At 33.8% G+C, this 14,985-nt stretch overlaps 1 protein-coding gene across 1 annotated transcript; it reads right to left on the reverse strand.

Annotated features, from left to right (window-relative positions):
- Nucleotides 1-3,299: 3,299 nt before the first annotated feature.
- Nucleotides 3,300-14,372, reverse strand: LOC108773544 (uncharacterized). The gene is made up of 8 exons (XM_018539382.1): nt 14,318-14,372; nt 11,064-11,307; nt 10,324-10,523; nt 9,656-9,859; nt 7,238-7,465; nt 6,282-6,607; nt 5,528-5,662; nt 3,300-5,205 (listed from the first exon to the last, which is right to left on the reverse strand). The coding sequence occupies exons 1-8, from the start codon at nt 14,370-14,372 to the stop codon at nt 3,304-3,306; spliced, it is 3,294 nt and encodes a 1,097-aa protein (XP_018394884.1). The 3' UTR covers nt 3,300-3,303.
- Between the last annotated feature and the right edge of the window lie 613 nt (nt 14,373-14,985).

Raw genomic sequence — 14,985 nt, forward strand, 5'->3', positions numbered from 1 at the left:
CGCTGGCCTATTACTGCAGTCATATTTATTAAAATAAATTGAATTTTTTTGTTGTGTATACAACTATTTATTTTTATTAAAATTTATTAAAATTTTGAAATTTTTTTCAACCAAATGAAATAATATATAACTATAGATCTTAATTAATTTAAATTAACTAACTGTCATAAAGTTTGATATGAATACAGATCATATAAATAATTATTTATCAGACAAAAAATATATTTATTTTGTTGAAATTATTCTGTTGATGATGATAGTACAGAAATTTATGCGATATATGGTACAAGAAAAAACTATTTAATTTTTTTCTATTATCATTATCTAGCATTTTTGCTAGTGCGTACTGCAGTGAGAGGTCAAGAGAGAGCCCTTAAGTTCCACGTCTATAGAGGCCTACGTCGCATTTGCGAAATCCTTATTTTGTCTTTGACGTACTGATGTCGACGAAGCGCGAAATTCATCGACGTTACTACGTGCTTTTTCAGCGCAGTTTTGCGAATTGTAGCGTGTTAATAGCTCGGGATACAAAGTGCCGGATACATAACGGTAATGCATATATGCATATATATTTTTTTGTTGGCAGAGGTACACCGTGTCCTGGATATTCTTGTTGACGTGTTGTGCGTATAGCCGAGAGTTTCTTCACTTTGAAAAGAGAATATATGAAACTGATCTAGTCAGTGTATTAATGTGGCGGCCTTATCTTTTATACGTTGTAGAACTAAAACTTATAGTATTTAAAGTTGAAATAGCGAACGCGTGAAATGAGTGCGAGATGAAATCGGGCGCCCTGCTTGCGCCCGGTAGTCTTCTCCCTTTTTGTTTTTAAACGTCAGTATATTTATATACAATGAAAAAGAGAGTGAGACTGAGAACGTGCGAGAATAGGGTGAATGATGGTGCAGCATCGGTATGCAAGCATGTATGTATGTATGTATGTATGTATGTATGTATGTATGTATGTCGGTATGCAAGCATGTATGTATGTATGTATGTATGTATGTATGTATGTATGTATGTATGTATGTATGTATGTATGTATGTATGTATGTATGTGTGTGTGTGCGTTATAGAAAGAAAGTGTACACGTCCAAAAACGATATCTATGTAGGTAGCTACGACTTTCGCATATATAACGTGAATCGTTTTGTCGCTCAGACAGCGAGTCGAACCAAATCTACAATCGTAGAGTGATAGACTAATGTGACGATACCTTTTTACTTGTCGAAGTTCGCTCACGGGTTTACTCCATAAGACTGTGCGTTTGTTATATAATAGGTCGTATTGTAAATAGAGATACTCGAAATCGCGTCAACGATATTCGCAGTCTCTTCTTCCTCGTGTACAATAGGATGCGCGCTGTGTGTCTTCTTTACGTTTCTTTTTTTTGTTTTAATTTTTGCTCGTCGAATCGGGGCCTTCTTTTTCTCCTCGATGCGTCAATCGGTACCTGAATAAGCAAAGCGAGGGAAGGACTGCGAACGAGTTAGTTCTTAAGCATGCGGACATATCAGGAATATGGGCATATCCTGAAGTTTAACCTGATCGATAAAGGGCAATAAATGCGTGGTTTACGGTGTGATGAAGTTTATGGGATACATGTTGCGAATGTGAGTGCGTGATGGAAGAGGGAGGGAGGGGAAGAGAGAGAGAGAGAGAGAAAGAATGAATGCATGAATATGAAAGAGGAGTTAGTGGACCGAGAGGCGCATTTTAAAAAAAGAAAAAATTTGGGTTATTTATTTTAAGTAAAAACGGTTATATTAAAGATTATATATCTATATATATAAATCTACGCAAACATCGTCTCTTCCATACTTTTCAACTGTTATCTAGAATCTACAACTACCGTTGTAGTTTTGTATCTTCTAGTTCTTTATATTATTATACTACGAAGAGGATACGCGTGATATGTTGGGTTTCCTTGTGGCTCTCCGCGTTGGTCATCGAGATATATATACAATGTAAAATTTTATATATATGTATGTATGTGTATATATATATGTATATATATGTATGTATATATACATATATATACATATATATATAGCGCGAGCGCTGTGAACACCTGACTCTCGTGATCACTGATCACTACTCATAGATTGGGCATAAATAAGCGTGGAAAAAAAGAATTAATGGCAGCGATAACGACGATGATAATAATAATTATGATTAATAGTAAAAGGCGAAGCTATATATATGTGTGTTGTGTATATATATATATATATAGCTATGTAAAAAATTCCTATATATATATATATACAAAGGTAATAAAGTTAAGGGCTCCCAATTTTTATGAAAAGAAAGGAAAGTTATTAAAGATTTTTTTTCTAAAGTCACATTAAGTCTTAACAATCCTAATGACCAAAAGAAAAATTTACAATTTTTTTTAGTTCTTCGAAAAAATATCTCAAGTAAGCGCCAAGAAAAGATATCACTCGATGAAGTTTTTGTGACAGCAGCGTATTTGAAATATAGCACTACTGTGTAGCGCCATAAATTTCCTATCAACATCGTGAATTCTGAAAAAAAAAAACCTTTCTCTTGAGATTTGTGGTTTGAAGATAATGCCTTTTAAGTTTTAATAGAATTATTTTTATATAAACTTGTTAAAAAAGAGCATTAGTTTGTTAATAAGATGATAAGCAACTATCATAAGGCACGATATTTCATCAAAAATTACACTTATCTTTATATTTTATATCTAATATCATCATTATACAAGAAATAGCGCGTTTAATTTTGGGGCAAGAGATAAGAAGAGTCTGAACACTGATTTTAAGTCGCATTATTTCTCATCACAGACTATCAGTTGTACTTTTTACAACAAAATTTCATTTCAAAATTTACTTTAAAAAAGATTTATTATAAATCAAACTTTCCGACTTAGAAATAAAGTTATCAAAAAATCACTGTAGTACAAGTTTCAATTTTTTTTACAATTTAAATCAAGAAGTGTAGGGAATTTGCGATTTTATTTATTTCCGGAACACAGTTTTCTTCAAATCCAAATCATAGAAACATATCTGATTAAAATAATCCTAAGTTACTGATCATTTTCTATCGTGATGCCGGTAATCCCACAAGTTTCTGAGTTTTTGACATCGGTTTTACAATATAAATAAAGAGACAACTTTATAGAAATAAATTCTGAATTTCAACGAAGAATTATAAAGTTTATTTTCTAATTTTGATAATGTTCGAATAGGGTGCTTCAGAAGATATAATTTTGCATTTTGCGAATATTTTAATATAAAAAAAAAACTCATTTGTTAAATCATTCTTTCGTATACAAAAATATTAACGATCCCTTTCAAACATCGGATAAGCTCTGCCCATATCCTCTTCTGGGATTAACGGTATATATCTCGTTCTAGGATCATTTTTTCGCTCGTAAGCGTATGGGAACATCATCGTAGGGTGTATTATTGTTCTGGCACTTTTTGTTGTCTTATATCGCGGAATCTTCTGGATATGCGTGGCAATCGTCGTAGAACTTGAAACATCGCTAGTGTCGGTTGATGAGGGCAGGTCGCTGGTAGTCGCTTCCAAGTCAATCAGAGGTATGAATTTCCTCTCATACATGTTCGCGATCGTGGCTTCCTTTGTCGTCTCGTCGAGAACACTATCTTCAACGGATTTCCGCGAATTGTCGATGGTATCGATTTTCAACGTCGGGGTCGTTGCCGTCACCGTTTCCTCACTCGACGTCGCAATTCGCACAGTCGTCGAGATAGCGTCGCTCTTGACCTGGATAGTGATCGGCACCCAGTCGTTGTCAGACTTAATTTCAGTTTCTATATTTGAGTTCGCCTTTTGCACGGTCCAGTCATGACTATGATCAATCGACCAATCTAGCGATCGCGAAACATTTGAGTCTCTTCGCGACGGAAAGTTCTTCAAGGTCGATTTAACAATCGGTTCACCAATTGGCTGCCAATCGCTATCCTTGCTCGCTGCTTTCGTCTCGAGACCGGTAGAATTGGTGCTGGCTGTTTTCTCTGGATGCATAGCCTCGACTATCATTGGCGATTCCTCAGCTCTCGATACAGTATGCTCGTCCTTGTTCTTCTCCGTTTGAACGCTCGAAGTGGACTCTTCATAACGTTTATCGTCAAGATTGAATGACTTCTCGGACTTACGCTGGCCGATTTCTACCCGTAGAATTTGATCGCCATTCCATGGTCGACTAGTCGTCTTACTGGTCTCTGCAGTGTTATCAACACTTCTTGGACGCACTATATCACTCAAAAGAGGAAAATATTTGGGCTCTTCGTGCCGTATACCGGTTACAAAGCTTGGTGTGTACTGCGAGATCAGGGGCAGCAGAGTCTGTCGAGCGTATCGTTCCGCCTGCGCCAGGATACCGGCCAATCGCTCGGGTAGAAACTGCACGGTGAACGCTCTCGTGGATGTCGATGACGTTTCCTGTATCTCGTCGTGTAGTACCACCTCGTTTCGCGTGTTGTGTCTGGTAGCACGTGGATGTAGGATTGGTTCTGTGATTTCAGGCAACTTGAGTGATCGACCGGCATCCTTCTTACTCGGACGCAACACCGGTTCTTTGATTTCCGGCAAGTACTCCGTCGTAGTTGCGACGGTAGTCACAGTGGTTTCAGCAACATGCTCGGACACTGTCGAGGCATGATAGATCAAGTTCGTAGCACCGGAGAAGCTTCGTCCTTGTTCCGACTCGGCGTTTTCCAGCGAGTTCGAGTCGCCGTCACCGGATATGTCCAGGATGATCCACGGGTTCGCGGCGTTGCGCCGTTTCTCTGCCTCTTTGAAGGTCGTCACCGTCTCGATCTCAGAGACGCGTCGATTCTGCTCTTTCGTGAATGGACCGAGATTTCGCCTCAGCGGCGTTCTGTCTGTCGACAGGATCTCCACGGAGTATCCTGGAGAATCCTTCGTCTCGTAGTTTTGCTCCTTCGTGAAGGGTCCTATGCCACCCTGTTTGTCCTCCATCTCTACGTGTTCGAGTATCGGTACTGAGGAAGACACAGTGGAGTTGTCGGTGTCCAAAGGTATGTTACATTCACCGGGGTAAAGGGGTAGATAAACTGATCGACCGGATTCTAGAATTAAGCCCTTCTTACAAACCGACAGAATCTTGCCGAAACTGTCGATTATAGCCACCTTGTCAATGGTCCAGGACACCAAGCCGGACGATATCCAGCCGCTGTACGCCGTGTATTTGATCTATTAACATAACATTAACATAATATAATTTATAATTATTTAACATTATATAATTTTCATAATTCGTTGTATGTAGTAATGTAGAACCAATTGCTGATTTTGGTGTTTTCAATTCTTTATTCTGATTCAATAATGCCTGTGTTTCTACCAATATATATTTCTATCAACTTATATTCATCTCTTTCTAATTCTTACAATTGGAATAGATAAAGATAAAGAGTTAGTTGAATTTTAAAGAGTTTTAAAAAATTAAACTACATTAATAGAAACGGGCATAAGACTGTAAGACTAATAGATTATTTCGATAAGATATTTCACTTACTTCGATCGCTTCGAGATACGTGACTGCAGGATGCGGTACGACAATTTTTTGAAGAATGGCTCCGACCAAAAGTTCTTCGTCCTTGCGAGTCATCGCAAACGTGTCGTTGTAAGAACCTTTACCTACAAGCGTAATCTGAAAGAAATCCGTATGATACTGAGATACCTATACATATATTATATACATATATATATATATATATATATATCACGAAAAAGGTTTTAGAACTTTCACTTTTATTTTTGATCTAACAATAAGACGAAGAAACCATCTAAAAGAATAGATTCGTGAAAGCTGTTTGTAACAAAAATAAAACAGAAATTTCTATATTTTCTATTTACTTGAAAATAGAATTGAACAGGAATAATTTCTAATTTCTAATTGTAAGTATTATATGTTAATGTATGTGAATGTATGACATTTGCACACAAAAAGAACAATTTTACGCTGAAGTATCTTAAAAATTTAACTAATAAATACAGATCAAAAAATAATTTTGATCGATCATCAAAATAATTATACAGAAATCTCAAAGTATGATAAGAAATGTTACAAAAAGTTGTGACATCGCATCCTAGCAACTAATTTGAACGTTGTACATAATTGTTTCAGTCAAACAAAATTATTTTCAGATCTATTGAATTTTTAGATGTTTCAGCAAAACCGTCTTTTTCGTGAAAAAGAAAAATTGAATCTCCATTACTATTTGTTGTACTCGCTGAAAACAAGATGAGTTTTTATCTCGAATGCTCACCTGAAGTTTGCCATAGGTTTTGGTGGATCTCTCGCTGCGGCTGTTGTAAACCTTGATCTGATATTGATGAGCGCAAAAAGGCTCTTCGTCTCTCGTCACTAAGTAAAGCTGGCCCCTGGCAGGTGACTCGTTGCTGTAATAACCCATGTCGCCGCAGGGTCGATCCGTACCGTCCATGCCGCAGGGGAAACAGTCACCCTTCAATAGGCCATCGTACCCTTGTTCACAGGGAAACGCTGGAAATCGGCATTTCGGACTTACGGAGTCAGTGAAGAACTTGTATGCTCGCCGATGGTTGCACAATGATCTGCCCTCGACCGCGCTTGCTATAACGATCACATTGTTATACATATAATAGAGGTTTATCACCTTATATACTTCAACTTCCGAAGCTGTCAGTAGATCTATTAGATGCACTTAATTATATTTTTTATGTTACACAATTGCTGCAAATTTGAATTATTGTTATTAAAATAAACATATTTGTTTTTTGCTTATTTTTACGAGTTATATCAGTTTGGATATTATAACTCGTATATAAAGAATTTCTTAAAATTAATTTAAATTAGTGCCCTTTAGTTAACATAAAGTGCATAAAAAACCAATTTTGTTGAAATAAAATAATTTAGCTAGATACACAGATTTAAAAATAATTTTGTTGGACCATAAAAATAATTATGAAGACACTCAAATCAAGAATGTTGCAAGAATGTCAAAATATTTTACAGCATTGCTTATCGTACTTGAAATTGCTAAATAATTATTTAGATAATTAAATAAAACTCTTTTCAGATCTGTATCTATAGCTAAGTTTTTTTTTAGATAATTCCGTAAAAATATCTCTCTCTTTTGTATAGATCTTATAGACCTACATCATTATAGTATTACAGACGTCTATATGATAGATTCTGATGTTAGTTTTGGATATTTTTATGATATGCCTGAGCTGAACTTACACCAAATAATATCAGAAACGGCACCGACAAAGATATTCGAACATCCACTTTGCATTTTTCCACCATTCGGATAATAGTCCACGTCGCCCATGGGCTGCCATGAGCCGAGTCCACCCAAGATAAGCTGCTCACCGTTGCTATGAATAACATCAACGAAATTTGCATCTGTTGCGTCCAGACGAACTCTCGGATCATGCGACTCGAAAAGTGGCCCTGCAGGATCGAGTCCTATTGGCATACAAAAATAGAATGTGTATTTCATAATCTTCATTTATGAGTTTCTCAATTATAATATTTAAAATAATCATAAAAATATAAAAAATGAAGAACTGTCATTGATCTGGAAAGTTGTACTAACAATAAGTAACGGTCCCTGGCGTCTCTGCAATCATTTTCGCCAAGATTGCTATCATATTTGAAGAGAAATTTTATTTCAGTTTCCAACAGAGGCAATCAGCATTATGGATAAGTATTCGAATGTTAAATTACTAAATGTATAGTAAATACGCTTACTGGAAAAATATCAACCGATTGCTCCTACAGGTGTGGGAGTTATTTAGATAAATAATGCTTTTACTTTACACGTCGTGCGTAACCGACTATTCATTTACCTTTGCGATGATGAACGTATGGAATCGGGATAGAAATTGCGAAAAATGCTTCTCAACTTTACGTGGAATAAGTAAAAAAGCGTGAAAGAGTATATAAATTTACTTCTCAAGTTTAGAAAATAAGTTTCTCCTTGTCGAAACTCGTTCAAAAGTAAGAGAGATCACAATAAAAGATATGTAGTGAATAAAAACACAATTCGCTTTGAAGTTGATGAAATACTTGTGACAGCGAATTGCGTACAAATTACGAAAAAAATTGTTTCTTAACTTTACTTAAAATAGCGTCAAAGAAGCGTGAAACATATCGGTGGAAGGATATCGTTCGCTCTGCACTAGAAAAAAATTTAATGCCTTCCGAAAATCTACTTTTAGTTGGAGCACATTTTTAACATTCAATTTCTTTATTCATCTATTATACATATAAAAAAATTTAGTTACTTCTATAAAATATGTTTTTCTGCTTTGTAAATAACAAAGAAATATGTTTATACACACTTAACAGTTTACTTCACATTAATCTATAATTTTGTTTAGTATATTTTATAACAATTGTTGTCCGGTATATTTTAACCAAATTTTTATAGTTAAAATCAAATTTTAATTTATAAAATAAAACATTTTTATAATAATTTAAAATTTGAGAAATGCTTGTCCCATTTTGTTAAAATCCCAGAGAAAGAAACCTGGAGAAACCCGATTACATGTACTACATGGTACCCATATATAGTAAAAAAAACACGATCGATCGATAATTCACCGTGCTGGTATTCGATCAAAAGGCATCAGCGCGTGTCGAGGTAAGAGGCATAGAATGCATCGAGCATTTAAATGCATCGAAATGATTGTCGAGAGCGGGACCTTGTTACAGTTACTCTCTAATAATCGATTATACGCTGGAGATCGTGCTCGATTGGCCAGATTGCAATTATCGAGATGTTCGTACACAAGAAATTTATACGGAGATTGACAATTCAAGTCAATGCAAATACAGACAAATACAATGGATCTAAGTTAATGTCGTAGAAGAGATGATGAGTATTGCGCAAATGTGCTACATAGATTAAATTGAAAACTATGTCACGTGCAATATAAATGCGCGTTTAAGAAATATATTGTTTTTAATAAAAATATAGTAAAAAATAAAATATAATATAAATGTCGTTCAATCCTATATAGTTGGTACACGCAAATCTAGTGGACTCCAATTTTTTTAATTACTTTGTAAAAAATTGTTCGTATAAATATTATTCAATCTTTCATAATTTTAAGTTACAAAATTTTATTACCTAAATTTTAATATTTAAAATAAAAAAATTGTTTAATTATTTTGTTAACTTTAAACAAAGATGTATTAATTTAAAATATACTGGACCTATAAATATTTATAAAGAAATTTCGGAGCTGATTAGAAGTGTAAAACACATAATTGACCTTGAAGTATATTCAACGTTTTTTTTCTTTTGAGACTTGTAAAAAATATTTTGTTAATTTTTACGATGATATATAGTTAAAAAAGTAATATATTTTTTAATATCTCTCTAAGATATATAGGTGTACTATAATACATACAGAGAAAGGGTGTTTCAAAATCTTACATTTTTGTCTAAAAATTATATTATTCAAAAATTGTGACAATCAACCTCGATCTCCTCTACCTGAAGAATCGATTTGCATACATTACAGTTTCATCGAAAGAGCTGTTATTTAAATATCTGTCGAATTACGTAAAACTTATTTTACGTAAAACTCGGTTTTACGATTTGATACGATAAGATCGCAGAGATCATGTGTAGAATGTTTGACTTACCGGTAATTCTGGAGACATTTTCGAGCTCAGCACCGGCGAATCCGGCTACGTGAGCTCCCAGACTGAATCCTATTAAGTGCACTTTTTCCAGCGGCACGTTTAAACTACGAATTAATTTTGCCAATTGTCGGCCAACTAATCGTGTGTTGGCCGCTGCCCTTACGTAATTAGGTACAGCGCTGCCAGGTCCCCAATCCACGCAAACTAGAAGTGTGTAATTATGTAGTTAACATCTAACGAAAAAAAAAACACTTAAACATATCTGATTGTAAGATCGTAATTGTTCGATTATTATTGTATATTTATATAATTAAAAAGTGAATATCATTGAATTTATTATATCATAATTAGATCTCATAATTAGTGCGTAAACAGTACAATTAGACATTTTACATAAAAATTATACAAGCCTCTCTATTTGTAATGTTACTATTAAAGAAAATTAATTTTTATTAACAAATAATCATGATATTTAATAATAGAATTAATAAACTAAAGATATACATTTTCTTCATTTTACAAAAAATATAGAGACAACGTTTACCGTTAAACTTTCTGTAAATTCTTGTACGGATTGTGTGTGAAAGATGTAGGCCAGGTTTTTATTTTTTAAAATCGGTTGGACACGAGCCATTAACAAAGTTACGTAAATTTTGTTACATAAGTACCTATATTGCAATCGTGGATGCTCATTAACGCGGATCGCATATCGTAAACCCATAAATGGTTACAATCGCTTCCAAATCCATGTACAATTACTTTGGTTGGAAGATTAGGATCTATGGCACGGCGGACATTATCATTTATGTTATCGGCGGGCACTTCCATGGGGATCGATCTTGCCTTTCTACTTCCATATACGAGGAACCTATATAACGAAAGAAAATGTCGATTATACAATTTTCTAAAATAAAAATATTTTATATCTCAATTATATGATTTCACGTACACATCACGTAATACAATATCAGATATTTTCCGTAACAGAGTTTACGCCATCCTAGTCGACTACCAATTAAAAATAACATAATATCTATGTTGTAATTTTGCGCTAAACAAAATGTAGTACAATCTTGATCGAAAGTATTAAACACTTTATTAACTATTATTTAATGTTTTAATTAAATTTTGATTTACGATATTTGTTGTAAATTATCTTTTGTTCAAATAATTTTAAACTTAGGCTTATGTATTATATAATGCCGGTAATTAATAAGTGACGCAAATAAAAAAATCTAGGTAAATAAAAAAAGTACAGTATATATATTTTTGGTTAAAACTGTACAACATATGGTGTTACATAACAGTTACGTTGTTGAGTACAAAATTATACCATTAATGTTACTTTTAGTTGGTGTCAATTAACATTTCTTGTAGATATTATCAAAAATTGCCTTCTGCTTTTTACCTAGTTCCGACGTCCTTTGGCGGTGACGGTAGCATCTCTAGATAACTGAAGGGTCCAGTATCTTCGAAGCACCCGATGTCCTCATAGCAAACTTTGGATACCTCTCTTTTTCCTCTGTGATTAACTTTTTTGTGAAGCATCCATTGTCTCATTGACTCGACGACAGCGCGAAAAATTTCCGCGTCGTTCTTTTCGTCCAAACTTTCGTCGGAGGACGAGAACACCTGTCCCGCAACGGGTTCTGCTGAAATATTGTTACATAATGAAAAGATATATATAAATACATTTTGTTTTGCGTTATTTTTTGTTAATAAATTTAGTTACCAGACAGAATTAATTAACTTTATGTAAAATTAATTAATTAAGGAACCGTTTGTTATTAGAAACTGGATCTCGATAAATTAAGCGTTATCAATCATTTTATCAATCATATTTTGAAAGGGTATGTTTAGTTTCTAATTTTCATAAATTCAAGTCAAGTTTATTCAATGGTTAAAGAGCGTTTCAGTACGTTATTTGTGCGAATACTTGTAACGGCTTTCCCGGTTCACGGCTCGCGGCCGCTATCGTTATTAGCATAACGCCTGAATAACAATTTCCTGGAACGCTATGGCAATATTTTACACTTGATAAAATCATAGGTATTCCCTCCTTTAAGCTTCATTGCTTATTATTATACCAATTCTTATTATTACTAGTCCCGTAATTCAATTACAATCTGTAACAGGTGCATTTGTAGTGGATAAAATGTATGTATATTAATCAAATGATCAGATAAAGACATTGACAAGTGCCTGTAGTTTGCAATTCTATGTTAAAATCGAGATCCTAAGCTATTTTTTTTCTTAACAAACAAGCTTCAGACAAAGAAGTGTATTTATTTCTTTTCTCCAGAAAAGAAATTGCAAAATAGTTGTAATCAGGTAAATCGTAAAGATATTTTAGCATAATAAAGTATGTAGCACATACTTACATATAGTGTGTTAGATAGTTTGATAAAAATATACATATAATAAAAATTTATTACCGTTTCTTACGTGTCCTTATTCTTATCATTTTATTTTCGAAAGATAAAAATCCTTTACTATTTATTATTTTAATTTTCATATGTTTATTTGAACAGTATCATTAATAGTTCGTAACAGATTTCTTGTTAGATTCGAAGTCATTTTTACTGAAGGAAACGTTTTGAGTGATAATTATTGAGTTTTTTAATATTGAGTTTTAGTTGAAGAAGCTCATTTATTTATTTTTGTTTTCAGAAAAGAAGATCGCAAATAGTTGATAAAAACAACGAATATAAATGACAAAAATATTTTTATTTATAGTAATAAAGTAAGAGTCATATATTTCACAGTAGTGTTAAATAGCGATTGCTAAAGGCAAACATATTATAATACCTTATTTAAATTATTGTAAACTCTTACTTCGAGAACGTTACAGCGATGTCAAAAGCCCGTAACAAGTACCAAGAACTTTATATGCATATTCACATTTATAATATATAACGTATAATTTAAACAAAATAATCGCTAAAGAATTGTAGCTAGTAGAACATGCAACCGCGGTCGTGCGTGTCAGTAAACGTGGCATTAAAGTCGCTGCGAACTTATTTAATTTAAATCGCGGTGATTTCCATGTTTTCCCTTTTGCGAGCACAGCTTGATGCCACTGAAAATGTTAACAGTAGACGGTTAATTGTCCAACAGCGAAAACGTATGACTGTAATTAAGGCTACTCTGTTCACTTACAACTACTTTCTCAGATTGTGATGTCAGAAATAAGAAAACACACCAAAATTCTTACAAATTATATTTGAATTGATATATGGTATTTTTAATATAAAATAATATTTATAATCGATAGAATAAATTTGTGTATATTATTTATAAAAATGGAAATTATCTTCTTTTATTTCGGCGACAAAAGTGAACATATATTCATTCCTATACATTATTAATTTAATCAATTGATTTTCACTTAATATTTCTTTTTTGGTATATGTATAATTTATTTCCAGATATATGATTATTTATTAATTAATCAACAAAAAAGTTTTTTGGTATATTTACAAATCGATTTTATCAATTGTAAGTGCTGCTTAATTAAATCGTATTTTCATATTAGAATACATTTTGCAAAAAATTTTATCGTGTATTTTCTCGCTTCTGACGTCACAATTCAAGATAGTAACAGGTGAACGAATAAAAGTCTGACCTTGTAAGAGAATTGGAGAATTGCTGTTAAAGTCTTTATAAATATACGTTAAATTTATTAATATTCAATGACATAAATCACCAAGAATGTATTTGATATTTATTATTCTTATTACGAAGAAAAATAAGTGGATTTTAATTAAACGTGACACAAAAAGAGATCACATTTGATGAAAACTAAAAAGAAAATCGTACGTTTTTTTTATTGAATCCAGAATACATCTCATAATGTTCTAGGGAAAGTAAAATATATAGAATTAGAAAACACATATTGCAATAATTGTTCTGTGTTTCATCAAATGCTATTTATGTAATACACTGTTAAAGAATGATGAAAAACGATACCACGGCAAAATTCATCGAAAGATCTTAATCTACGTATATAATGCTAGAAAGATGTTAAAAATACATATATGGGTCATGGATTTACGTTGGAAAATTAAGACACTTTATGTTTATTAATAAGTGAATTCTATTGTATTCTTCATGAAGATATGGCTCAGATAGCGCCATATCACATGCACTTTCTGCGCGCGAAGAGAATGTAGAAGAATACCACACTAAATTTTATGATTCCCGTCCTTCTTTTGAAGAATACTATAATCATTCAAGATGACTCGGAGAATTCCCAACGCATCTATGACATTACAGATACCTACGCAATTTTAGGATAATTTTACAGTTAGAGACGGTCAGCGATGAAAATGATTATTCGCGTCGTTCTAAATTGTTTTTTATCCGTCAGACACCTACGATACGAAACTGCAACGTTCATCCCATTTGATTGAAATGTCTTTTTAATAATGCCATAAGCAATTTACGATTTTTCCCAATATATTTCCAAACATAAAACAAACAGGAAATGAACTGTCGTGTACAATAGATTGCCACGAACTAACTGGAAAATAGTGACACTTTAACCCTCTTAGCGTATATAGTCTCGAATGATGTATTTGCAATGACTACGCGTGAATTTTATGTCACGTCACGTGCATACAAAGCGTCCCACTTCTGCCACATTATTTTTTAATGACAGACCTCGGTGGCCAACTTGGAGTTGATTTTTCTTCGGCAAAGCTGTCAAGGCACGCATAGTTTTCCATTAGTGGCTAAATAAGGTAAAAGAGTTTCAATGGTAAACTAAGCCGTATTCTTCAGTTAATATGAAGAAGAAATATTGAACTATTATAAAATTCTAATTTAATACTGGCGGTTAAGGAAGCATTCCGGAGGATGCTTTCTGGACGAGAACCGCAGACTCGGTCATTCTCTCTATATAGTCGCTCTTTACCGAGGACAGGGTTAATGCCCGTCTCTTTGCGGGCCAAGTAGTCGGTGATTGGGTCGACGAACATATCCTGACCTTACAACCCAGTTCTGACCGGTGCGTCGGAGTAGAAGGTAAAAGAAGCGGCCCAAAGTGTCGTCTCCATATCGAAGTGAATGGGAACTAGGCGTCTGATACGAGCTGCTTAATGAAGCTATGGGAATGAGTTGGCAGATTAATTTACATATATTCTCATGACTCGTGAAAATAAAGCGACACTGATCTGCCAACTGATACTCGTTTTGCGAAAAACGAGACGGAGAGGCATGAGAATCCATGCCAGAGTAGATCGGCGGACTGATCTACCCGATTACGACGGGAGAAACCGACAAAAGGAAAATCGGAAAGGCCTCTGGGAGATCTCGGTCGGAGAAGTACC

This window comes from Cyphomyrmex costatus, unplaced genomic scaffold, assembly GCF_001594065.2.
Source record: "Cyphomyrmex costatus isolate MS0001 unplaced genomic scaffold, Ccosl1.0 scaffold214, whole genome shotgun sequence".
Taxonomy (NCBI): Eukaryota; Metazoa; Arthropoda; class Insecta; order Hymenoptera; family Formicidae; genus Cyphomyrmex; species Cyphomyrmex costatus.